This window comes from Cyprinodon variegatus, unplaced genomic scaffold, assembly GCF_000732505.1.
Source record: "Cyprinodon variegatus isolate N-32 unplaced genomic scaffold, C_variegatus-1.0 Scaffold241, whole genome shotgun sequence".
NCBI lineage: Eukaryota > Metazoa > Chordata > Actinopteri > Cyprinodontiformes > Cyprinodontidae > Cyprinodon > Cyprinodon variegatus.
Window position 1 is genome coordinate 568,266 of NW_015150694.1, and position 27,572 is coordinate 595,837.

A 27,572-nucleotide genomic window follows, 5' to 3' on the forward strand; every position below is an offset into this window, starting at 1 on the left:
TTAAATTTGTATTAAATACTCTTTAATCTTAAGAATTCAATTACACAATTGCACAACCATTGCTCAACATATCAGCCAATGTACGAAGTACTAAATTGTTTATCTGACTCTAAACCACACCATTAAGGCATAATTAAAGTCTGGAAAGCTGTGGAAGCCATGGGAACTGTTATCAAATCTGTTCTGATTCATAACTTATTTGAAAAGCATGTACATTTAATTCCAAGTTTTAAGTGATTTTCTTTTACTGCTAAAGACATGCATTTATTGAATTAATAATGTAAAAGTATTCGTTCTTTAAAATGTATTTAACCATATTTATTTTTAATGAACAGTTTACAAGTTAAATATTATTCTGTTGCAAATTTTTGGTTCAAATAGTTCTAGTTCCAATTTTAGATCCAGGTGGATCTCCTGGAAATGCTGTACTACAATCGGCTGTTGAATTTATTTACATTTTATACAGAAGCCTCAAAAGGAAAAGAAACACAGATACTGTTGCAAAATTTTGTGGAAATACATTCATGTGCATGCTATTTAGCTTTTAAATAACTGTCCCTCTTTGACAATGTTAAGACTTAACCACTTAAGCTTTTCCTTATACAGTTTTATTGTATGATGATGCAAAATACGAAGAAGCAGTGAAAGATTTCAGGATGCTTATGAATCTAATGTCTGCACAGAAAAGGTAGCTGCAGATCAGAAGGTCTGACATTCATACAGAAGTTCTGCAGGAGATGGTACTTTTTGTCTGCAGCTCACACTGACTCTATGCTAAGCAACCTTTTTCTTTCCTCAGTTTGCTCTGTGTGATGATTACCAGAAAACAGCAGAGGTCATTTAAAGAGGAGTCTGTTCTGATGAACTTCATGTGAGAGATGTATAAAAAGGTTTAAGTCAGATAGCTACAGCCTTCACACATATATAAAGTTGTTTTTGTATCTAAATGCAACAGCTGTATTAAACAAGGCTGGGACATAATGTTAAGAACATTTCTGGGGATTTTGTGAGTCATGCTTGACACTTTGCTGATTTAACAATAGTGTGTAGTTTGCATTTACTTTATTAAATCATGATGGTCTGCTTTCTGTAGATCTTGCTGCCTGAGGAGGTTTCATTCATGAGAACAACAACCAGAAGCTTTCATTTGTGCATGGATGTGTGAGTGTTTACCTTTCAGGGCTTTTAGCAGCTGCACTGTCTCTAAATGAGTCACTTCCATTTTGGCCCACCCCAGGCTGTGCTCAGCTGATGCTGGGCTCATTGGGGGCTCCGAATGCGCACACAGTTCGACTCCAGCAGCTAAATTACAGGCTTCAGTAAATTCCCTCACCACTCTGCCACCACTCATTGATTACAAACAAACATGGATGCAAAGCACTCATGTAGCTCTACCCTATAACTATTTATTGATCCATTTCTTCAGACCTTATGATTTATGAAACACTAAATGATATATTTATAAGCACAAGCTTGTACATACAGGTAAAGCAGTCATTTATTTAAATGTTTTTAGGTAGAGTTAATAACTACCTAGCAAGATTTAAAATATTTAGTTTAAGCCTTAATGCATATTTGAGCTTTATTTCCCACTAGTAGACTAAACTTAAATACCTTCAAAAGTCTGCTTTCTGTTTCTGTGTTTTGAAAAAAAAAAAGGCTTCTACAGTTTTCTTTGACCAAATATTAGTGACTAATTTCTGATCTTTGATTATTGTAAAGCTTTACTCTACCAATACTTTTTATCTGATTCTCAACTCTGTTTGACAACAATGCCATAAGAAGATATGAGGGACATCCATGGTTTATTATAACCTCACTAATATCATGATTATGTACAGAGAAGATGTGGCTTCACTACTGTAGATGTTTTTGAGAGTACAACAGGGTTTTATTAATATTTTGAAAGATTAAATAAAATTCTCTTTAGAACCAAATATTATGGCAGTAGATAGTACTGCTAGTATTGCAAAGCAGTTTCTTTGTTTATTTCCTAGAGAACATCTGTGTTAAGTTGGATATTTACAAATGTTTGCCAACATTTCTAAATCCAGCAAACTTTTCACGTCAGTCAGATTGAAGGCTTAAAAGGATCAAAAGGTGCAGCTTCTTTGTAGTTGACTCTGCTTTTTGTTTTCACCTGACGGTCTTTCTTTCTCTCGCAGCCTCAGAGTGTCTCAGATTAGCCTCTTTCTTTTTTTAATCTTTTATTTGGCACTAGCAGTTTTGATTTAAAAGTAACAGGAAAGGAGTTGAGAGAGGTAAAAGGAGGGAAACATGTGCCAAAGATCAACAGGCCGGAAATCTAACTCGTTCTGGCCAAGTCAGATCTTGGGCTCTGTTTATGGGTCACATGCTTTCCCCCTGCGCCACCACCGTGTCCTGATCAGTGGCTAGCTTTAAACCCCACAGTAACAGTGTCCACATCAGAGTGTTTAAGCACATAAATGTCTTAACTGGTGGTAAAAGGTTGCAATTTTGAGTGGCTGTTTGATTGGCTGGTTTATACAAGTAGTCAAGGCAGACCAAGCTGGAAATTGTCTGATTTTGGTCCACAAATAAAGTTTTCACTTAATCCTTTGGAGTTAATGTACAGAAACTGAAGCTTTGAGATTAGATGGACTATCAAACTGAACTGAAATCAATACCTTATTTATCCTGTAAATAAAGGACATTTGATGATTATTAAGGTGTGATTTTGAGTATAGAGTTAAGAGGCTCAAAATAAAGCTCAGTTAAGAAAATGAAGTACCACCATAAAACCTCATCTAGTTACTTCTGAATTGTATTTACACATCTGCATTCGTTAGTCTCCATAAAAGAAATCCACATTTTCTTCCCAAAATAGATTTTGGTTTGAGGTTTGATCAGCACTAATCCCTTTCCAACTGAAACAGCTCATTGAAAACAATAAAAAGGATCAGACAATCAAAACAGAAGGAAAAATCAACTGGGTTATGAGATTGCTTTTTTGATCTGGGGCTTAAAAAAAAAGGGAGACCTGCAGTGTTTGTCGTTGGCTGTAAATTAGTTCTTGTGGTAATGGATATAAGAGCGAGGTCAAATAGTGTGAGCCCTGGGGGAGGAAACATGATTAGATGAGATAGCACACAGTGAGGAGTGGCTGGTCTGCCTGTGTAGATACTGAATATTTTGTTGATTTTTATTAAAGTGAAGTGGCTGAGGGAACCATCCTGCTCAATGAGTCAGCAGGTGGCTATTGACTTTTTGTGCATCAATCATTGTAACCGATCTAATTCATTTTGTTATCATAAAAGACGGATGAGAATATGTCATTATCTTAATGTGATGAAAAAACACATTTAAACATGTATTTTAAATAAAGTTTAAAATAACTGATTAAAATGTTTATCTTAGACCATCTAATCTCCATATCAGCAATTCTTATTGTCCTTTCAAATGCAGCGGGGCAAACTGATACCCTAATGTCGACTCATCTCTGTTTGCACTCCACACAAAAGGCTTTATCTGAGCACCCATGTGGCCGTCTCTTATCCGTCCTTCCTGTCCATCCTAATCCCTGTGATAAACCTAACTTTGCAGAACACCACTGTCTGAACTTGAAGCATATTTTTTGAGAATGACCGTTGTGTGTCCAGAGTCTCCACCCTCCTAGACAAGTAGCTAATCATTGACGGACTGATGTGTCCTCTAAAGGGAATGTCAAAGTTCTTTCTGGCTTAGAGCGAGTGTATAAAGGCAGGTGAGACTGCTCGAGTTTATACAGGTACAGGTTTATACATGAGCCAAGACGTGAAGGTTTAAGAAATCTCTCGGAGTGAGGAATTTGGAGAAACAGCATCCAAGGTTTGGTATCTTCTCTTATCTGTGTTAATATACTTGTTTTGTTGATGTAAACCATGATTAATCGATTAATCTTTTAATTTAACTGGACTTAATCTCTGCTTATGTAATTTAATTATCCAGGTGTTGATGAAAAAATGAAAGGTAAATTGAGATTTATGCAGATAGGGCTTGAAGGTTTCCCAGTCTTGCCTGTAAATCGACGTAGAAATGCATAGTGGTCAGTTGTCAAGGTATTAACCCAATATAGTTATTGCTGTTGCACAGGATACCTTTGTTTACAATGTATGTGCAAACAGGATAACAGGGAATAAGAAAAGACAGAAAAGGTACCTTACTGTAAACCTGAATTAGCTTGTTACCAGGTCAAGTAAGCGCTTTGTGTAATGACGCATTTTAGGTTAAATTGTACGTTGGCCAAAAGGTGCAAACGCACAGTGAACAACAAACTCGCAGCAGGACAAAACACACAATTGGTGCAAACTCCAAAGCATACAACTACCCCCAAATAATGCAACAGAAAAACACTGATAAAAAAACAATGCTGTGATCACAGAAAATAGACAGAAACAAAAGAAAAAAGTAGCAAACCTGTCAAACAAAGCCGAATTGTACCAAACCACTGGGAAGAGTCGATCACCAAGTCAGATAAGATGCAGCACTCTGGTCAAATTACAGCTAGTGTAAAAGATTATGGCCACGTGTTTAAAAGAAACATGTAGAAAAACAAACCTTTTCTTTCTTCCCTCCAAAGTCCTTCTGGGCATCCCATTGCCTTTATTGAGGGTTTAGTCTTATCTGATTTGGCTTGTCAGCCCCTTGACTTCTCCAAACACGTTATGTTATTGTGGGCACCCAGTTTGGTTTTGTTTTGTCCAACCCTAGGGCTGGGCCATTTATTGATAAGATCAATTATTCACACTGTTTTGTTTCTGGGGGTTTAGGTATTGGAAAATCTGAAGTTTTCTCACCGGTCCACTTGCTGGGCTTCCATAGCTCAGAGTGAAATCAGTTCATCACTTGTTGTTCCTACCATGGTTACAATAGTTTTGCCTGACAATGTCCATTAAGTTGTTTTAAGTTGTGGTGACAGCATGTGTCTTATTGGTTAATAGCTGCCATATAAAGTATAAGGCAAAGTATTTTTTATTATTATTGCTATCATTTATGTATTATTTATTATTTATCATTTATATCAAGTAAGTATCAGCAACAGCCTGATACTGGCTGCCATATATGGATAAGACCTTGTGAGTCCCTTGTGGGTGTGGGCCCCTTGGCCTGTACCCATCTTGCTAATTGGATAATTCGGCCTTGAACGTATTGATTTTCTCTTTTGGTTTATTCATGTTACTGCAAGTTTCAGTCATGTTTTAAGCTGTCAGTTTTGGAGTAGAGTCCATTCTATTTTATTCAATATCTTCTCACACCAGATAGGTTTGAAACATTTCTCTGTAGGTACTTTCCAATTTATGACATTTTTTTTTTTTTTTTCGTAAGTAATCTAATCAAAAACCTTTATATGGCAGGAATGGTTAAAGTCAGATGTTTGAAGCTTAGACACCACTGATTTCAAACAAGGCGATGATCTGAAACACACCAGAAATCGAGTTTGGAATAAAAAGGGCTGAGTCGGATTTTACTGTTGAAGACCCTTTCTTCTAAGCTTTTCTGAAAATCTTAAGGACTACTGTACTGAAAATCACATCTGCTCCAGGAAACCAACCAAAATAGATAAATACATAAAAATAAAAAAAAAGCAATGAACTTTTCTGCCTATAAAAAATACCAGAATAGTACAGAAATGTATTTATGGCTACAAATCACACCTGGTTAAGTTAAAACTTATAACAAAATTAAAACATGAATATGATGGGATAGATGCACATGCTTTAGCTTCTTTTTCTTATTTTTTTTATTTTGAGCCTTTAGGGGATTATAGATAATTAAAACATCTTCATCCAGTTCTGGTTTTGAAATTTAGTTGAGCTTATTTTTTAATTTTAATTGAATTTAACGTAATTCTCCAAACTAAAAAAAATCTTTTAAATTAATCCAGTCCCCAATTCATGTGCCAGTTTGCTGAGTATCAGTTTTTATAAACTTCTGACCACCATCTTATCAGATGTCTCAGCTTTCAAGCACTTCTGAACCTTAACTATATAACAAAGGATGGGGACTGACTTTGACAGCACTTGTAGAATCGATTCCTTGATTAATTCATAAACCCTATTGTTAGAGTATGTATATGGAATGGGTATGCAGAAAGGATGTTTGTTAGTGCATTTCCTTTGTGCAATTGTGCACTTAAATAACCACATTAAAAACATCAGCGAGGATAAGTAATGACTTTAAAAATAAATTCCCATAAGCTGATAACCGTCTACACAGAAAGCTGTCTAGTTTTCGATTGAATGAGGTATTGTTGTCCATATTGTGCCTCCATGTTGTCATAGATGTCATAGATTATGTTCTCATCTTATGTGTTTATAAACTGAAAAAAGTTGTTTTTTAGGGGTTATATTTCTATTTCTATTTCTATCTATCTATCTATCTATCTATCTGTCTGTCTGTCTGTCTGTCTGTCTGTCTGTTTATAAAATTTTGTATCTGCTGATTGACTAGACCTTGAGTACACCATGACCCTGCTGTAGAGGGTGACGACATCATCACGGGTCAGCGTCAATTATGGATGACACATGAATATTAAAATGGAAAAGAAGTTTCACTTCACTGGTCGCCTTGTTTTCATTTACTTTGTATACCTTGTTTTTGAATTGCAATATAATTTGATAGAATGTTTTCTATATTCTTCCTGTTGTTATAAATATCCATAAAATCCCATCCTATAAATTGACATTCAGAGGATAATCCTGAAGTCCTGAAAGTAAAAAGCATCCGCTGCTCCATGATACAGACTGGGGACTAATCACCCGGTCTAGTGAACAGGAAAAGGAAAACTAGACAGAGTTTTTTACTTTCTAGACTTGGATTGTACATTCCAGCAAAAAGCAGGAAAGATTCGCTGGTACAAAGGATAAAAGTAAATCTTCCCTCTTTTGTTTATTTTTAAGCAAACTTTTTTTTAGTGAGATGATTACGTTTCCATCTGAGCTATTTGTTTTTAACATCTGCAGTATGTTTCGTCAGAAAGGTCTTTCGATGACCAGTAAACTGTAGTAGAACTCAACGTTATTTCTGACATTTTGAATTGGATGGGAATCGGAACGTCTTCAAACATAGATACTGTACAAAGTCCAGTGGATTGTTTTTTAACTTTTTTGGTATGACTTTAACCTTGATGACTGAGAATCTTCACCAGCATATTGTAGTTGATTCATTTCTTTATTTTATAATTTTCAATTTATCAATGACACAAGACTACATTAAACCTTAAAGAGTTTCAGCCCATGCATCTGGTTTGCCATCTCCTCTATCTGTTTACACAGCGCTGCAAATTATTGATGAACTTGGCTCTAAATATATGCTTTAAATGTAATGAGGATAGCAGCACAACGTTGTCCTGGGGGAAAGACAAAGCTCTTTTGGAATTATACAGCCACAAGGTGTGTTCAGGGGGTTTAAGAGGGTGGGGTTTGTGTATGCATGTGAATGAGGGTGTTTTAATCATTAATTGATTTCTCTCCATTTAACTGTTAGGTCAAACAAGAGGTATGTCGCTTTATGTGTTGCTTGCATTTCTTCAGAAAAAACTAAATGTCTGACAACATTTTCTTATAAAATGAGAAAGAAAATATACCATTCTTTAAATATTGTTCAGTTCTATTAGTTATACACAATTTTTTGGGTATGAAAAAGACCCCTTAGGTTGTTTGATCTTATAGGCAAACCTTTTCAGCTAGGTTAATCTCTGTTTGGCTGATAATTTTTACAACAGTAAAAAAAAGAAATAACTGGAAAATGCAAACTTTCAAGGAATTTTGATAGACTTAATCTGTCTGTTTGATGATTGAGTAGGCGCCATGATGGATAAGCAACCTTAACCAGATTATGACATTCTGTTTGATTGATTTGATCATTAAAGTATCCATATAAGGAGTGTTGAATTGTGTGGGCAGTAAGTGGATGTGTTGTGGGTTAGCAACAAAGATTGCAAGTACAAACAGGTTTCTACTGCCCAATTAAAATGAGCTAGGTGCTTGTACTGTACTACTGGCAGTTTGACAGCAGTCATAAAAGAAAGATGAAGTTCTAAGCCATGCATTTTGAGACAGTAGTAATGATAGTATTTTAAAACATTGGCAATGATATTTTTATGCTATTTACCTATCTAAAAGTGCCTTAAACAAAATAAAAAAAAAAAAACAGAAAAAAGATAAAATTATAACATTTTATTTTAAGAAATATGAAAACATCAAGTATAATTCCCAGATAAGTTGTCTTTACCTCCATCTTGATCCCACTGCCCTAACAGAGATGGCACTATAGTCTAATTAACACCAATATTATGCTCTAAACAGCTGGATTTACATAAGCCCCATAATAAATACAACATAGCTGCTTTATATGGAGGAATTTTAGAGAAATGAATCTGTTTCATGCTTAAAAATAAATTTTATGTGAACGAGTAAGTTGAAAGTTGTTTTTTTTATAGAAGCAGTTTTTATAACTTGTTTGTGTCTGTTAGTAAGTAATCATGTACATAAGCTAAAGGCTGAGCAGCACAGTGGTCTGGAGTTCCTGTCCTAACCTGAAAGGTTTCTTGTTGTCGACCAGATGAAAATTAATGGGATAGGAGCTGTGAACAGGAGGTGAAAGCTACCGGAGACCAGATGGATTGAAATGGAGATGACTTGTTTTTTATACGGAATGCTACTTCCATCCTAAATTACAAATTAGATTGATTTTTGTTCCTTTTACAGTACATTTCTTACTAATTTTTCCTCTGACTTTGACAGAGGATTTTTTTTCCTGCTCCAAAGGCCTCAGACATTTGTCTTTGGGTCTCCCTTGCAAATGCTTTATTTTGATGTTATTGCCTCAATCCCGTGAACTCCCAACACAGCAGTCACAAAGTAGACATGCAACCCTCTGTTACAGTAACTAGCCACTATTCAAAACTCCATACACAGAGTGGAGGAATACATTTTGTGATCACCTTTTCTGCTTCCCGGTCATTTTATACAGATCATTTTTAACATATAGTGTAGATGGTACTTATTAAATAAAATCTTCGCCTCCAGTCCTGGTTCAGTTCTGTTTTTTGTGTTAATTATCTAGAAACCTTTCAGTTCTCCAAACATGTAGTTTAAGAGGTTTTCTGCAGCCATGGAGAATACTTGTAAAGTTAATAAAGAACAAATGTAAGTAAAAATCTCAGGGCAAAACACAAATACTTTGAAAACATTAGCCTACTTAGTGACACTCTGTTTTGGAGCCTAATAGCTTGGTATCATGTGGCTGGAATGGGGAAGTAGGTTTATTTTCAGGTTAATTTTTATCAGATTAAATTGTGATTTTAAACAAAATAGCCAAACAAGGTTGAAAAGGGACCCTGGTAATGAGGAAACAACATGGTATGTGATATCGATAGATTTTAAGTCTAAGTTTCTATGTTGTGAACTTACTCTCATTTTATCTATGGTTTTACTTTAAAGTTTTCCTATCTCGCTCCAAAGATGGAAGCTTTGCATCTTACCCTTTGACAAAATAAATTAATAGGAGCACAAGTAAGTCCTGTTGTCATACAAACAGAAACACTGAAAAAAAGAGAATATAAGTATTCCCAGCGACACAATGCTGCAATTTAAAAGCAAAAAAAAAACAAAACTTTGAAGAGACTTGTTTTGCTTTTCAATATTCCTGGATGTAGAGGCCTACGGTGGGAGTCTTTGAACGCAGTAAAGCAAGCGGCCCGTCTTCTGTCGGCTCCAGCTGAGGCCATCCCATCTTTGCTCCTTTTTGCTGTGACTTTCAGGCCACAGCTGAGAATGCCACACAGACAGAATGCTCCTTAAAGGCAACTAAAGCTGCAGATCAGTCTCTGTATGCNTATTTGCTCAGGATGTCATCATAGGTTAATTATTTATCATTTTATAGATGCTATGTCAACAGCGCTGACATGCTAACCAGTCACGAGGAAATTCCTAAGAGCTTACATATTTTACTTCAGGGTTGCTTCAACCTAACATTTTGATATTGTGATTTCCATTTTGGCTTTTTTGTAGGGAAAACCAGGAAAACAATCATGCCATCAGTGGTGTTCCATGGCTTCTCTTTCAAAATTTCTGAACTACCAAATTAAAATCTACCTCAAATATAAAATGTATGCTTTTCTTTTTTTTTTTACAGTGTCCTGTCTGGCAATGTGGCAATAAGAATAATAGTCTTGATGCCAAAAAGAGCCCAAAAGATTTGACTTTCACAAGTGGAGCAGTATGGCAATTACCATACTGCTCCACTTGTTTCATGCATATAAATTGCTTTATTATAATTATGCAGGGAGTTTTACAGTTTATATGGACACTGCAATGTAAATAGAGCAGAAAAACAGAAGAAGAAAAGGAAAAAAAAGAGAAAAGATGAAAGAAAGAAGAGATAGAAAGGAGATGATGATAATAATAAAATGTATGCTGCTGTCTTGTAGTTCAGGTTGTTTTGGGTTTAGATTTGTGAAATGGTGAAACTTGGTCAAGTAAAATCCATTATAAAAAGTGAGCTTAATCTTTATTCTCTTGATAATATCATAAAAGCAGCCAAAATACAAACAAATGATCCTTTTGCTGCTGTTGATTATGTCTGATGGAATTTCTTTTACCTTAGAAAAGAAACTTGCATGCTGGCATATCTGCTGTTATGCAATAAACCAGTCAAGAACCAGTAAATTATTCATTTCCTACCATTACTCTTTATTTTTTCTGAAGATAATGTATTCTCTGTTCTTCTTGTCCTGTTAACAGTTTCATTTTTTTCATTTCAACTTTATTTATACATGATGTCTTACTGATATCCAAACCTTTACAAGAGAGATCTATTTTGATAATAAACAAACAAAATTGTAAAAAAAAAAAAAAAAAAAACATACAAAAAGGCTAACTCAGTTAAATTGTAACAAAGTCCTTAATATCTGCAGCTTGTGAAGAGGTATTTAGCAGCTTTGTTGGAAAATCTTGATAAATCCTATGAAAGTAAAGCTATGATGCTGTGTGATGTATGATGCTGCTTAATTCTGGTAATTGAACACGTCTTGCGTCTGCACCAAATCTTTTTCAACGCTACTCTCAAGAATCAGCATCACCTACCCCACCCCCCTCATCTCTGCCTCTGCCATCCTCTGAGCCATTAAAGCATATGGATTGATATCCGTCAGTGGGAAACACACATATGTAAACATTGTACAGCACTCTGGGCTCATTGATAAAAAAGATACTGGTCCTTTTTCCTCCTGCTCTGTATGCTGATGCACCACTGAGAAGACCAGCAACACAGAGCAAAGATCAGCAGACGGGAGGGGAGGCGGTGGAGAGCAGGACTGCCTGCCAGAGGAGCCCACGTGCTTCTTTTTTCTATCGCTGCACCCTAGGCTGCTGTTCATGGAGGACTGGAGGTAGGCTTTTGTTGCTGTTGTGGGGGGCTGTGTGCTCCTGTTCTCTGGGCGTCTTCACTGCCTTTGTGTTGGACTTTTTCCTTACTCGGACATGTTGGTGCAGCTGGCTTGCAGTGATGGGAATGGTCTGTACGCTTGCATTATATGGATGCTTCTGCTTGTCTGTAAATGCTGTGGATGCTGAATAGTAGCTGCTGTTCACTTTAAGAAAAAAAAGGAAAAAGTGAAGAGTGAGACGAAGTGATGTGATGGTAACTAAACATCAGAGGATGTGTCTTTTAGTTGAGTTTTTGCCTGGGTTCTAGCATTACTGATTCTGTGTTGGCTTTATGTCAGTCAGGGATTTCTGATAGGTTTATTTAATCTGTTTTAGCTTTGATAAGAAATAAAAAAAAACAAAAGTCAGTCAATGTTTTTTTTATATTTTTTTCATACTCTGCAACCTTCCTTTAAAAAAAGGCAAGGTTCAACAAAAGCCCCCCCTTTCCTCTTAGCGTGCAGCTAATGGCTCAACCAAGCATAATAAACACCCACTCCTCAAGCTCCCTCTCTACGGAGCTTCACTGCAGGAGCAAACATTTGTTTTTGCTCTAAAACTCCTAATATAAAGAGGAAACACCTTTCAATCCAAGCAGGATCTGGATTGTTGTTGCTTTGTTTTTTTTGGAAGCAACTTCCTAGTTTCACTCTGCCTTCAGATTGTGAATTATGTTGCTCCAATCTAGTCCATGGTTGACCCAAATACTCGCACAGCTCTCTCCCCTCCCCCTGACCTCAGCTCAGATCAAAACAAATCACCGCCGCTTCATTTTCTATTGTTTCATATACGCCTGGTTTATATTAAACAGTTTTCTGTTTAGTTACAATTTTATGTCGCCTTTTAACATAATAAAAAAATTTAGAGTCTGAAAATCCACATATTTCATAAAAAGGCTGGTGAGCTGAGATTCCTTGGACAAAGAAACCTAAAGAATAGATATGTGGGTGTTAACTAACAAATATAAAATCTCAGCGAAATTGTTTATTTTTTTTATATTGGGGATCATTGTTTTATAGATGGACATTTTAGAAAATGCTCTTTGAAGGATATATTTATAAGCAATAGATTTTTTAGAACTTTTTTTTTCTTTTTGCATTGGATAAAACATTACATGAAGTTAGCAGAGGCTGCACAGAGCTAAACAAATACTAAAGGTTGACTATTTATGAACACCTAAAGCTGAGTACAACTAGGACGCAGGGTAATCACTTGCTTCTCAACAAATAACTGCTTTTCTCATACTGCTTTTCTAATTAGACAAAATAAAACATTGGAATACTTTATTCTCTAGAGATCATGATATGAAATCTACAATATAAATTCTGACATCTTGCATTTTCAGTCAGTTTTGGATTCCCTGCTCTGCAAATTCAGTTATAGATTGATTGGCATTTAGTTTTCTACTCATTTAAATGTAAATGCTTATAGTACACTTTATAATAGATTAAAGACAGAAGGTGGTCAGAGGACATCCTGAAAAAGATTCTTTATTTTATTTTCATTTATTAAAGCAAACATTAAACATTGTCCTGATAGGTGGTGCTTTGTTCCTCCTGTAGTGATTCTTTTAATTCCCACCTGCAACTCATGCAGCAACAGATATAAGTACGTCATCGATCGTCTCATTTAGCTCTCAGCAAGAATGTAAATAACCTCATTTCTCATCTTGTCAAGTTCTTTATTTATCAGGCAATTTTGTCATGGATCCTTAAGCAAGGTGTTTCTTTCTCAGCATTTCTTTTTTGTTTAAAGAAAGCCTTTATTAGAAATTGCATCAATCAACAACCTTTTCACATGAAATGCTTTCCCTATATCATCTGTTCATTGGTATTTAGAATTCAGCAGAGACTCCACGTAAGCTGCTGTCGGAGTAAACACCATGATAACAGCTTTTCTCCTTGTTGCTCTGATACTTCAAATCCATTTGATTTGCATTTTCGCTTTCCATTTCATCCCGCTTTCTGCTCTGTGAGGAACATTGTTTGTTTATGTTGTGTAATTATGGTTTGCAGCTCCTACCACACATGCTTACATTCATGTCTGAGATCTGCAGCTTTTTTAAACTTGTTTAAAACTTTTTAAACTTTCTTGTTTTACAAGATGCATGGGATTGAAGCCTAAACAGGTATTTAAAAATTACAGAAAAGATCTTGCATTTTATTTTTATTAATTTAGTAGGAAAACAGCGATTGTTCATCCACTTCTAGCTTAGCCATTTCGTCTGTGTGTTATGCAAAAAGCCATATATTTCAATTAGCAATGTTTAAGTATAAATATGACAACTGTAATACAGGTGTAGGAAACTATGATTGTACTTTAAATTGTTGCTTCGTTCTGCTTATCAACAGGAACTTGAAATATCAACCTCTCTTTTATTAAATAAAAGTTCATTCGAAAAAAAAGCTTTGCGACGTTAATTTTATTTAATTTATTTAATATATAATTTAATTTTACGAAGCTACGTTAATATTGCTGTTTGAAATGTCTCAGACATCCAGTCAAAATAAAGCTCGGTTTTAAACTGTAATAAAAAAAAGTTATTCTGTTGCTGCTTTGACCCCATTGTTTCTTGTTTATCTTTAACCTGCATTCAATGGACAGTGTTCTGAAGATCCTTCTGAGTTTTTCTTTGGGTTTTCGTAGCTTTTATTCCTTTTTTTGCAGTACCTTCTTGTGTCTGACCATGACAGCTTTTTTCAGTCTTTATACTCAAAAGTGAGTAATAGGACAACCTAAAAGGAAAAAAAAATCTCTTAATCTCGTCTAGCAAGAACTCTGAGCTAAAACTAAATATTGAGCACTTCAAATCCTTATGCCTCATGCAGTTAGATAAGGGTGTGCAGATCTTCTTTGTTCTTTGAAATAAATGTTCATAGGGTAACTTGTGGTTGTAAATATGTGACATTTATGGATCAAACAGTAGTTCACTTATCAGCATTGTATTCACAGTAGCTATAATTGAGTTTCCTTTCATTTTTCATTTACCTCACCTTTGCATCATATTTCACCTTGCTTTTATATAAGATGTGGTTACTAGAGTACTCAAAATGTTCACTCAGGTAAGAGTAGCATTATTTTAGATTTTTTTACTCAAGCAGAAAATTTTACTCCAAGAAATTACTAAAGTAAGATTAAAAATATACTTTATGAAAAGGCTACTGAATTACTGAGCAACTGTTGGCTCTAAACATCTGATTTAAAGAAGCATTATGGAGTTTTTTAACGATACTGCCCCCTGTGGCCAAAACTCATAACTGCAGCACTATTCTACTTTTTCTCATAGTTTCTGTTTGTACTTAAGAAGGATTTATTTTTTATTCCATTTTTTACTTTTCTCACTTGGAGTTCCCATTGGTGTCCAAGTTGAGCTGGATGTCGGTCATTTCTGAGTATCCACAACATTTTTTGAATTAGTTTTGAATCTGACACTTTGATAGTTTGCTATGGAGGGGCTTGACGTCACATCCGCTGAACAGAATGAGAACTTCTGACCTGAAGTTAAAATAGGAAAATATGTAACAGGCTTATAGCTGCATCGGTGCTGAACTACTGAGGTGTCAGTCTGCTCATTAAATGATGTTTTAGTGGTAAAGACTCAAATAAAAAGGCTATTTTAAAGATATTTTTCAGTGAAAACTTACAAAATGTCTCTTTAATGTTTAAAATGATGTAATTATACTGAGAGTTATGTGCAAGTTCTGGTATTCCAAATGATATAACATATTAGGTAGGGACTACCTGATCCAATATAGGTCTAGGATCAGCCATACAACTAGTATTAGAATATATTGGCCAGCATCTCTGATACTAATAAATATAGTAAAAATAATCAGTTTCTGTTCATAGTTTATTTAACATGGTTAGAAATAAAGGAGTCAGATTTCTTGTGTGTATCATTCTTGGCTATTGTTTCTTGTTCAAGTAATATGACTTGATCAATCCCTTTCTAATATGCTGCAATACAAAATAAGTAATAAAAGTATGTTTGATTCATGCTGATATCGTATTTGGTCAATATCAGTTAATAGTATCGTATAGGAAATGAAAAAGTTGTGTCAGGACATCCATAAAAAGATATACAATTAAAAACACATGATTACAAAATAACAACAACATTTTTTAATCATTCTTTCAGCATAAACATATAGAATCAGTTTTAGTAAGTCAGGAAAGGATGAAGAACATCCTGCAAACATTGAGGTTTACTTTATTTTTACTTGACCACCAAATAGCTCAAGATATTTGTGATGGTTGGGGTAAGCGGAAATGTAAACTACTTACTACTCACCTCTGATTTATGCGCATAAAGTTTATTAATAATACATTTTAGGTTATTGAAACATTTGAACTAAAGCTATATTATTTTACCAACCTATTAAATCTATTTGACATTTTTTAAAAGATACCTTATTTTATCACACCCTGCATCCAATTCTTCTGTCAGCTCATTGATTAACATATTTCTCATCCTTCTGGGCAGTGCATGAGGAGGACCACTTTGCCGCAGACCCCCCATAGCCTGAAGCCACCCTGCCAAATCTGGGACCATGTCTGGAGGGTATGATGAGTACGGCAGCCACGAGGGTGCCACGGACAGTTTCTGGGAGGTGAGAAAAAGGGCTGCAGCATTTGACAGATTAGACCTGAACCCAAAGTGACACTGTATTGTGATAAACTACCGGCAGACCTTCCTCATGTGGGTAGGAGAGAAGAAATACGATTTGTAGCCTCGTTTATCAGCGTGTCTTAGACTCACATCTGCACATAAATCAGGTGTGTGCTCGACAGTAAGCATAGCACCAGATTTATCAGGTGGATGGGCTCACTAATCTCAGGTAGCTCACACTGGGTTGGTTGGTAATTACACCCATAGAAATTCACAACAAAATGACAAACGGTAGCATCCTGCGGCCATCAATCAAGAATGAGATTAGTAAGCAACTAAGTCCACTCATTTAAATGCAAAATTAGGAATGCAGAAAACTATCCAGGACTTATAATCCTGTCATAAGCATTTGCTTCCCTTATGTTATTTCCTTCCCTTTTAGCTTAATTATTAGACGTTTAGTTTGAGTTATTTACTCATTTGTTTTTAATAAGAATGACAGCTAGATATATTCCATCTAGATTTGAAAGTGTTCTCCTTTCTGTTCTGACCTTTATTTTCATCTAATTATTCAGCTGGTTGTAAGTGGCAAACACTTGGACATATTGGTGCCTTACTGCTTTAAGAAGTTACAGACAGGTTTCCTTTTTTAATAAAAGTAACGTATAAATGAGGAAAGTTATCTGTTTTCCTGTTGGGTGGAAGGTATGATCCAAATTCTAGCAAAAGGCAGATAGTTTACAAAACATTAAAATATGATGGAAAAGCCGGAAGTAAATGATACAAGGATTTATAAAAGGGCAGATATCTGGACTAAATTTTCAGTCATCTAGAAGTAGACAGAGGAAATAAATAGTAAAGAAATATACTTAAAAAAACAATGGAACATGGATGATAGAGGATAAATAAATAAAGGATTACAGCATCCAAGATTGATGTAATTCTCCTTTCATATTAATAAAGTCTGAATAAAGCCGTATACATGCAACATCATAGACAGGTCTTGTGTTTTTGTATCAAAAATGCACTGTACTCCCTGTGAAACTTGCTAGAGCATAGCAGTTTTTTGTCATTCTATTCTAATCCCACTATAGGAACATGGTAAGGTACAGAACTCCAGTTTGCACCACAGCTATGGGTATCATTTTACTCTGTTCCCTGGCTTGCCAAACCAAATTCTTCCCACAACAAAGACCCCCTATACATAGATATCAGTGTGCAACGGACTCTCTGTGGGGTTTATCAGTAACGGAGTAGTGCGAACACCTCCAAATTGCACATCAATCTGGATATGCTGGTTGCTAGAACAATAAATGAACATTTGAGATTGTAATATTTATAACTCAAAGAAAATATGGATTTTAGCTTATTTTATGGTGCGGAAGTACTTTATAATACATTCAGGCATGTATATTGCTTTATTCAGGCTAGTAGCATTGTGGTGACCAGTGAAACATTACAGAAACATTTTGGCGAGTCCTAATATTGTGCAGTGCTGTCAGACGGAAACTCGCTTTCCTAAATTTTGCATTTTTTTCTGTTCTAAAAAGTCCAGATTGTGGTGGTCCTAATCTACTGGGGAAAAAATAAGAAAAAAAAGGGAAAACAAAACATTGGTGTGCAAAAACCTAAATACAAAAAAAAATATGTATATTTTAAACGTGTTGACTATGAAACCATAATTAGCTCTGAACAGTCATTTCTGTTGTCTTTTTAACACTGTGAGATCAGACAAGGGGATCAAATCAACATATAGGTGAGGCAGGCATCATTTTCTACATGGTACTTTCTGGAATACACTACAGAGGCAGAACATTAGGCTAAAATCTCATTTTTAACAAAATTGTTGTCTTAAATAATAAAGATAACAACCAATAAGAACTAAAACTGATTATATTCAGAAATTATGTAATAAATGGCTAAAATAGTAGAAATAGTGTCTATAATGCATTTTTTTCAAAGGCAAGAACATTATTGTTAAAAGTATTCCTGTATTGTGGAATAAAATTATGCTTATATGATAGAACGTATTGTTAAATAGAAATGTAGCCATGTTGTGCCAGTGTCATGGATCTTTTGGATTTTCTAACAAACTTACATCAGCAACAGCCTTTCTTCTCCTCAAAGAGTCTTGGGTTATTTGAGCTACAAGTTCCCCGAAGCAGATCCATTATTTATGAGAGCTGGTCCCTGATCACAGCATGTAAAGCTGGAGTAGACTAGCCTCACTTCAAAGTAAGCAGCTTGTCAAGCTCCTTCTCTCTGAGACATTACACATAAAATCAAGCTAAACAGTGGATACTTTACTCCATATTTTTATGTTAAAAATCAAACTTAATCTTAGACTTTTTCACCTCCTTTAGTCTGTGTTTAGAAATCAGTATGGGAAGGATAAAATGTCTGCTTCCAGCACTCAGTCACTTCATCACAGTGTCTGCATCACAGTAAAGATGCTGCAGTGCTGATTGCTGACTCGGCGGGCTGCTGCGAGGCAAAGGTCTGGTGTGGAATACTATTATGCACCCTTATCTGCTACCTTTTATTCCACTATTAAAGTTTGTTGAAAGTTTTTTTTTTTCAGAAACATTGGAGGGAAATAGTGGTCAAACACTGAGCTTTAGCGGAAGAAAAGCAATTGTAAATCCCTGCAGCTTCTTACCTTTTGAAAACAATGTCTTTGGGAGGGGCTTGTTCCTGTGCCCATAGACAGCTGTAAATGAAATGATGTAAACCCACCTCTTACTTTCGATTGCTTAACTCCTCACAGGGCAGCAACAGCCTCTGCTCTTTCCAGTCTCTTTCTTGCTGCTTCTCCTGCTGATTCAGTGGATCTCCTGCAGGCTGGGGGATAGAAAACAAACATCTCACACAGGGGGAGGAAAAAAACAAGGCAGTTTTAGGATTTAAGTAACAACCTGAAATCCGTTGTTCATAAACCTAGAAACCATTCAAAATATAAATTTAAAAGTTTGTAGATGATAAAGGAATTTTTTAGTAAAAGCCTTTAGAATTAAAGGTAGAGTTATTACAAGCTTGTTAAAGAATCAGGAAAACCTGAATCACAGAGTATTGCTATAAATTTCCATAAGAAAGCATATAGTAAGTAGATATTAAAATTGTAATAATCCTTTTTGTTTATCTTCAAACCAAGAAGGTGAGCAATGTGGGTCCTTTAATGGAATAAGCAATTAATTTTTCTAACCTTGTTTTATTAATGTAACATAAAAAAAAGATACAGAATATGTTTTATATATATATATATATATATATATATATATATATATATATATATATATATATATATATATATATATATATGTCTGTCCAAAGACTACACAATGTTTTGTGTACGTCCTACCCAGAAGCCACAACTCATGCACTACGTTGGGTGTTTTGTTGGATGCAGTTTACAGTTTGTGCCACTAGATGTCATTCAGGCTCACACGATGGGTCTTTAAATAGTTAAAATAAGTGTGTTTTTAACAAGGACTGTGTTGAGAATTGAGCTCAGTCTAAATTCAATCCAAATCAATTAATTTCATTCCAATACATTCCAGTCTAATGCTCACTATTTTCGTCACCAATTTGGTCTCAATTGTATTAAAGGTTTGTTGAAAATCTAAAGTTAGTGAATTATATAGCGTCTGCTGGAACTTTTTTGTTTTGGATTGGACTTTCTTAATGTTATGCCATTGTAGTTAAATCCACCTCCCATTTTAACTGTCTAAGAAATACTTTGTTTACCTTGTGTTAGATTTAATTACAGTGTATGTAATTTAAATGTGATTATATGACTGTACTGAATTTTGACATATGCTTTGAAAGGAAATTGGTACTAAATGGGAGCTGTAAACTGTATGTAGGGAATCTATATTTAACTGAAGATACACATAATATAAAGAGATTAAATAAAACACAATAACCGATTGATTTGATTCATTACTAGTAAGTAACAGTAAAATTACCAGCGATTATTTTTTTATTAAGGTTGGGAACTACAAGCGCACAGTGAAGCGTATTGATGACGGTAATCGACTCTGCAATGACCTAATGAACTGCATCCAGGAGCGGGCCAAAATCGAGAAAGCTTACGCTCAGCAACTGACTGATTGGTCCAAGAGATGGAGGCAGCTAGTAGATAAAGGTATGGTTCTGGTCCATTCTAACATGCATTTCATTTTTTTGCTTGTTGCTAATGTATTCACTGTCTTCCTCTCAATCATTTGTTTCCTGTTCTCTTTCTTTTATCCCCTTCATTTTATTCCAAATTAAATAAACATGCTATGTTTTATGTCCTAATGAGAATTTGACAGTCAAATGTACACAGATCTTTTTTTCAGCTTTTGTGGTCATTAAACTTTCGCAATTACAGAGCAACAAAATGAACTGCATTTGACCCATCCCCTTGGGGAGCAGTGGGCTGCCATTGTGCGGCGTCCGGGAAGCAGTGTGGGGTAAAGGGTATTTGCTCAGCGACCCAGAGTCCGTGAGCTCTGCGGTGGCAGGTGTGGTGGCCTAGTGGCTAGGGCATAGGGCTTGGAATCCTGAGGTTGTGAGTTTCGAAACCCACTCTCAGAGACTGCCACTCTGGGTCTCTGAGCGAGACCCTTAACCCCAAAACTGCTCCCCGAGCGCCACAAATGGCAGCCCGCTGCTCCTCAAGGGGATGGGTTAAATGCAGAGAGTGAATTTTATTGTGCTGTACTTGTGACAGTGTAATGACAATAAAACGCTGTGTGTGGGAGTGGGGTTGAACTCAGAACCTCTGAATTCCTAGCGAAATGCCCTGACCACTAGGCCGCCACTCCCCGAGAGTCGATGCAATCAGCTGGATTTTCTTTAGAAAACTTTGAACGAATCCGACTGGAGGAATAGATAGGATCTGTGGGAGAATATATGTTTGTTTTATTTCAAAGTAAAGCTTCAGATCTTATTTCCTTCACTAGGCCCACAGTACGGCTCAGTGGAGCAAGCTTGGGTAGCGATGATGGGTGAGGCGGAAAAGGTCAGCGACCTCCACACGGACATGAAGAACCAACTAATGAACATAGACTTTGAGAAGGTGAAGAACTGGCAGAAAGACTCGTACCACAAACAGATGATGGGAGGATTCAAGGAGACCAAAGAGGCAGAGGAAGGCTTTAAGAAGGCCCAGAAACCCTGGGCCAAGAAGCTGAAAGAGGTAAGAGGTAACATGTGAGGTAAAGATGCTGTCACTTATTACAAAGTCGCCAAAAGGCTAAGTTGTTTTTTTTATGTTCTCTAGTGATTTGGTAGTGCTGTTCAGAACATTACTAGGGTTGCTTACATATAGGAAAAGTTTTATTACCTCATGCTTATGTGATTTATTTTTATTTTAGCTACAGTCAAACTTTTGTGCTGATTCCAGTAGGTCCTAAGTTAAAGACTTTCTTTCAACAGACACAACTTTACACCTTCTGGACTGTAGCTGTCAGTGTTTACAATTTTAAGGTTCCTATGGTCATATAGCTCTTTTAATCATCCTTGTGTTGTAGCTGATTGTGAAAGATTTACTGTTTGACCAAATCATTTATCTGCAATGGCGGTAATCTATAGATGCCCTTTTTTCCATTTACCTTATGTCAACCATAAATCAAGTTCATTATGCATGGGGTATCAGGTTTTATCTGGTTTCAGGGAACTTAGCTAAACCAGTTAAGTCTACAGATATCACCACAGAGAGCTTTCTGCTCTTGCTCTAAGCTCATTAATATGCACAGGGCAGCTGGCCAATCATTATCCAGAACAACATCTAGAAATCCATTTTCCTGACAAGCATAGAGATAGACAAGCAAGAGACAAGATAATCCAGGATTTTGTCTTTTAGAAAGTTGACAACTTTATACGATTTTAATTTTTTTTTGCAGGTTTTCCATTTGATTAGAAGTTTTCCTTGTTGCTTTTAATTGATTTCATAAAAAGAGAGAAACTGTAAAGGACTGTATTTAAGTAGGAGCTTAAGTTGCTGGCCCGTCTATCCTAAGACTCCTTATGACAGACAGGATAGACCTCCTTAGAGGCAGGTATTCATGCCATTTTCTGTGAAGGGTTAAAAGCTGATTTGCAAACAATTTCATGAAGATAATTTTACAAAAGCAAATGTTATTCTCAAATTGTGACTCGTTAAAGCCTTTGCAAATCTTCCCAGGACATCCTAATAAAGTCCTTCCAAGGTCAGATAATGTAGTGCTCTTTAAACCCAAGACTTCAACAACAGCGCACAACGTATATAATATGATTACTGTTAACGTTAATCTCATTGTAGTTCGCAAAAGGCATAAAATGTATGAATTGTAAAAAGGGCTGACTATGAAAACATCCTCTATCTAAAAGGAATCAGGGAGCACACATGTTTGCAAAATTGTCTCTAAGTGAACCAAAAGACATTCAGAAAAAAGGAGGAGACTAAAATAATGATGTTTGATCAAAACAATCGGCGATGCTTGGAGAAAACCAAGCAGTTTTCTGCCACATCATTAAAAACAGTATACCAGCTGTCAAGCATGGTGATTTAGGAGTGATGATCTAGGCTATTGGAGCAACAGGATCTGGGCTTCTGCTTGTCAGAGGGTCACACATAGCCTCTTTTTTTATGCAAAATGTTATAGAGTCAAAAATGTGTCCATTTGACAGATAGCTAAGGGTAGGCTGCAGTTTAGTCACCCAAAGAGCAATAATTCCAAAAGCGGCAAAACAAGAGGATGAATATCAAAATAATTTTAGTTGCAATGTCCCAGTCCAGACGTGCTTTGGTTAAATTCTGTTGATTAACCTTTAAAAGAGCTGAGGAAAAATTAGAGCAGAGAAAACCTGGCATATTAGGGCTTTATGAATATAAAGGTAATAGGTAATGTTCAACCTGTTTGCATCTGAGGTTACTGTACCTCATTATAATAGACCTCACTGAGGTAACCCATGCTGATGACACACTGATTTAAATTAAAACTTGTTCTTTGAAATCATTTCTTGTGTCTAAATGCAAACCCCCTGATATTCTTTTGTTTTTTTTGCCTTAACTTTGCTTTTCAGGTTGAGGTTGCAAAGAAGTCATACCACATGGCCTGCAAAGAGGAGAAGCTGGCTGCTACAAGAGAGGCCAACATAAAGGGAGAGGGCACAACACCAGCTGAGCAGAGGAAAATACAGGATAAACTGGACAAGTGCAAACAAGACTCACAGAAGGTTTGCTATATCCGCTCTAACAGCCATGTGCTTATCACTATGTAAATATACTATTTCCTCTAATAAATTTAAAGGCAAGTGAGCTGCAATGCTATAATCTCAAGTCTTCATAGTTTAAGGTAACATGGTTAATAAGTGATTGAGCGCCACACCTGCCTTTCTCTCTAACATCTCCACTCTTCTCTTGAAGTGGACTCTGATCACTTTTTATTGCTCGAACCATCAAATGTCTGATTTATCTTAACTCCGTCAGAAAACAATTTTTTTATGCTTTCAAATTATGTTAGCTCAGCGATGAAATTAACATTTAAACACCAGTCGCCACATTCTACTTAGAACCTGTCGAAAATACATTCTAAAAAAAAAAAAACATCTGACTTCTAAATAGTAGGTTTTTTAATTGTGTTTTGTGCTCTCACACAGACGAAGGAAAAGTATGAAAAGGTTCTGGACGAGCTGAATAACTGCACCCCTCAGTACATGGAGAACATGGAGCAGGTGTTCAACCAGTGCCAGCAGTTTGAAGAGAAGAGGCTGAGCTTCCTCAGGGAGGTCCTGCTGGATGTCAAACGCCACCTCGACCTCACAGAGAACCAAAAGTTAGTGAGCTTAGCATGAAACAGAAGTCAAAACATATCATCTGCTTTTTCTCTATGCTTACATCAAATCTTCTTTTCTGTCCAAAGTTACGTCACGATATACAGAGATCTTGAGCGGGCTATTACCTCAGCTAGCCCTGAAGAAGATCTGAAGTGGTTTAGTAATATCCATGGCCCTGGCATGCACATGAACTGGCCAAGGTTTGAGGTACTGTTGCCCATTATCTATTTCTCTAAGATTTTATTTCTGTAATTATATTTTTGTTTTATTTCAAAGCACTTTGTTTTTTTTTTTTTGTTTTTTTTATTTATTTGCATATCTTGCCATAGTTGTACCCAAAATAAAATTATGCATGCTAACCAACAGAGAATTAACCCTTATAACTCAGGTTAAGGTCAATTTAGTTTAATTTACATTAAGTTGATATACATTTAAAGATCTACATTGAAAATTTTGAAGTAATTACATAATCTTTAAAAATATATATTTATTTGTTAAGTGAACAAATACTCATCCATTTGTCCAATTATTCAGTTGATTTACTTTTCTGTTTATTGGCATTTTTGCAGGAGTACAACCCCGATCTTATTCACTCCATCTCTAAGAAAGACAAGTCAAAGAGGTTTAATGATGATGTCATGCTGACCAGTGTCAAGGCACCAGCAGGCAAAGTTCAAGCGGAAGATGGCGGAAGGTTACTGCCTGATCTTTATTCTTTTTTTAGTGATGCATTTCATTATTTATGATTTATTTCTCTTAATTTTTCCAAGGATACATGACTAGTTAGACTTTGTTGCTATATCCGCCCACAGTATGCAGTCTTTGCCTTCATTAGTACAAAAAGCATTCACTAGCCATCATAACAACATGAACAAGACATTAAAGATATGTTGTGGTAACCATAAAGGCAGCCCTTTGAATTATCCAGGTGTGTGAAACATGTTTATATGATTCTTCTTTCTTTTAGTGTGAGCAGCTATGACAAGAACCAGGCGTACTCCTCTAATGAATGGTCAGATGATGAACAGAAGGGCATTCACTCAGGCAGTGATACAAATGGAGGGTCCAATCCCTTTGATGAAGAGTCTGGCGAAGGTGTGAGAGTCAAAGCGCTTTATGACTATGAAGGTCAGGAGCAAGACGAGCTCAGCTTCAAAGCGGGTGAGTGCTTTTAACAGGAAGTGCTGTTTATCTGTAGTTTTCCTTGTCGCCTTTAATACGCATCTTTCTTCACAGCCTGTGTAAGTCTAGGTCATCCCTGGTCCAATGAGCTCCTAAAAATATGATTAATTGAAACAATTCTGAATAATAACTTTGTTTTATTAGAACTGACGTTTTTCTTCTATTTTATCTTTATTTATACTAGAAATAGTTGCTGCATTTCAAATAATTTCCTGAGGCGCATTACATTTAGTACAAGAGAAAAGTCTCCAGACAGGCTAAAAGTCAAGCCGTGCCAGATAAAAATCATCCGATAGCAAATTAAATGATTTGGTTTTTCTAATAGCTGGATGGGTTGGAATTTACAATAAATAAAATACTGCTGGAGTCTTTTTTCAAAGACACTGTGCAACTTTTAGCCACCAGGGGCGCTAGAACTTAAACACCCAGGTTTAGCGGCCATTAAAGCTGCTGGCAGCACTGCACTGTCACAAAATTAAACAGTCTCCTTCTATGTTAGGAATCTGATAGCAGACCACTTTGGCCCAGCAGACTGGTTACAGACCAGTTACATGATGATCAGCCTGTACAGAGCGTCAATGTGTGCCAAACATGTAGACCTAAAAACTTTTTTAATTTAAAATGAAGCCAATACTTTGCTCAAAGGTTATGCAGCGTTGCTTCAAAAAAAATGTTGCTAATAAAAATCTGGTAAAGGTTTTCATATCCTAAACTTTTTTCTACTTTTTCCACATTACAAGTAAAAAATCCCAAAGAATTTTGCTGAGATATTATGTATTTAAAGTTGATAAACCATAGACCTATAGCTTTTTGATAACTCCCAGAACAGTGATTATTATTTAATGGAAATATAGAGAATATAGACACTACGAATGTGCTTTTTGTGCTTGTTTTGGGTTACCTTTTTGGGGGGTGGAGGTACAGCATTAAATATCAGGTTTGGTAGCGTGACTCTATCCTGTGGTTTCTAAAGAGCTGGTAAGTCTTATACGAAGCAAGTCATCTTTTTAACACCCTCTTTCTTGCTCCCAGTCCCTTCATTTGCATTTCGATCATCCCATTCGTTATCCCTTTATCTCCTCATTTAACTCTTTATTCTTGTCATCACACCCTGTCAATGCAATGCAAGTCAATCTTATTTCAACACAGCACAGTTTTACTATACAGAAATTAACCACAGCTAATTTTAGCGACTCACAAGCTCAAGTTGAAAACCCACTCTAATCAATCCAATTCGTCATTCTCCCTTGTTGCTTTCATCCCTCACTACTTACTTGATCTCTACCTTCTATCCATTCTTCCCTGTTTTTGCTTTCCTTGTTTTTTCCAGGTACCGATTAGGGGAGGTCCTAAGTTAACCAGGTCATTTGGCTCAACCTGACTCTCCTAGACCGCAATAAGAGCACTCCCCAGATGAACCTCAACCTTCAGACTCATCCATTATATCACACTGTCCTTCATAACACTGATTAGAACCTGTAAAACACATTGTATACCCTAGCTGGTTGTTTCCATTTTGTTTCTTATCATTGTGGTTAATTTCACCCAATGGCTCAATCAGAAAAAGAGTAGCAAAATCTTTGAATATCACCAAAATAAAAAGAAAATGTCATCTACATTGCAAACACAGAGACTTCTGCAGCTCTTCAGCTTATTTAATTTTTAGGCAGTAATTTTGGATGCTTGTGTTATAATGTGACGTTTATTCAAAAATCTCAATTTATCCAGCTGAAGAAGGATATTCATTGATTGTTTAGGTTTGATAAATGTACACTGTTATTGGCTTGTTTCCATGTTTAATAATCACTGTGATAATGATAAACTTAAAAACTTAAGAGGAAGAAATTCCGATAATCATAAAGATAAAATTGTTATATTTTTAATACGGAGCACATACATTTAATCGTAGAGCTTGGACGCTCAGGGTGGATTGCATGATATTTGGGGGATGGAATCAGCAATGATAGCATGAGGAAAACCTCTAGTCTGGATGTTGGTATTCTGTTTACACTTCTGTGTTGCAAAATTGTTCCATTCTTATTAATCAAAGGTGGCAAATTTCATGTGATCCAAAATGACCTATTTCTGTGCCAGTTTTAGATTAATATACTTGTTTGTATGAATGATCCTAAAGCTTTATTTTGTGATCCAAAAAAACTGCAGCCATGTTCTATTAAAAATTAATATTTCTCCATCATCCTGACGTATCCTCCATGTCATACTCAACAACAAAATGTTTTTAAAAAAAACAGAAGATCTGCATTTTCTCAATCTCTGTTGCTTTGCAGGAAAGCTACAAGTAAGAGTGGATAACTAATTTATTATGTGTACTTATTATTGAACATATCTAGATTTTGTAAGGAAGAATTCCCTAAATCAATGTGTGTATGTTGGGTAATATTTAAGCAACTAAAAAATACTTAAAACATGAAACAAGCTGGAATTCAAAGAAAAACTGAGCTACAGTGATGTAGTATTTTATCAATAAGAGTTTTAAATGATCCTGACAAGGAATCCAGTATGAAATGTGAAAATATGATGTTGTGCTA

At 35.9% G+C, this 27,572-nt stretch overlaps 1 protein-coding gene across 4 annotated transcripts in view; it reads left to right on the forward strand.

The window, feature by feature from the left end:
• The window catches only part of LOC107089138 (protein kinase C and casein kinase substrate in neurons protein 1-like), a 32,226-nt gene extending 4,691 nt beyond the window's left edge, over positions 1-27,535 (forward strand). The window contains exons 1-10 of one of the 4 annotated variants that reach the window (XM_015381736.1): positions 3,809-3,828; positions 15,913-16,039; positions 20,026-20,182; positions 20,985-21,220; positions 23,089-23,241; positions 23,665-23,840; positions 23,928-24,048; positions 24,411-24,535; positions 24,809-25,002; positions 26,354-27,535. In XM_015381736.1, coding sequence (XP_015237222.1) covers positions 15,980-16,039; positions 20,026-20,182; positions 20,985-21,220; positions 23,089-23,241; positions 23,665-23,840; positions 23,928-24,048; positions 24,411-24,535; positions 24,809-25,002; positions 26,354-26,364 — 1,233 coding nt within the window. In that variant the 5' untranslated portion in view covers positions 3,809-3,828; positions 15,913-15,979 and the 3' untranslated portion in view covers positions 26,365-27,535. Of the gene's footprint in view, positions 1-3,808; positions 3,829-11,146; positions 11,393-11,493; positions 11,518-15,912; positions 16,040-20,025; positions 20,183-20,984; positions 21,221-23,088; positions 23,242-23,664; positions 23,841-23,927; positions 24,049-24,410; positions 24,536-24,808; positions 25,003-26,353 lie in introns of those variants that run through there. The other 3 variants (XM_015381733.1, XM_015381735.1, XM_015381734.1) reach the window with 3 other exon arrangements.
• The last annotated feature ends 37 nt before the right edge of the window (positions 27,536-27,572 follow it).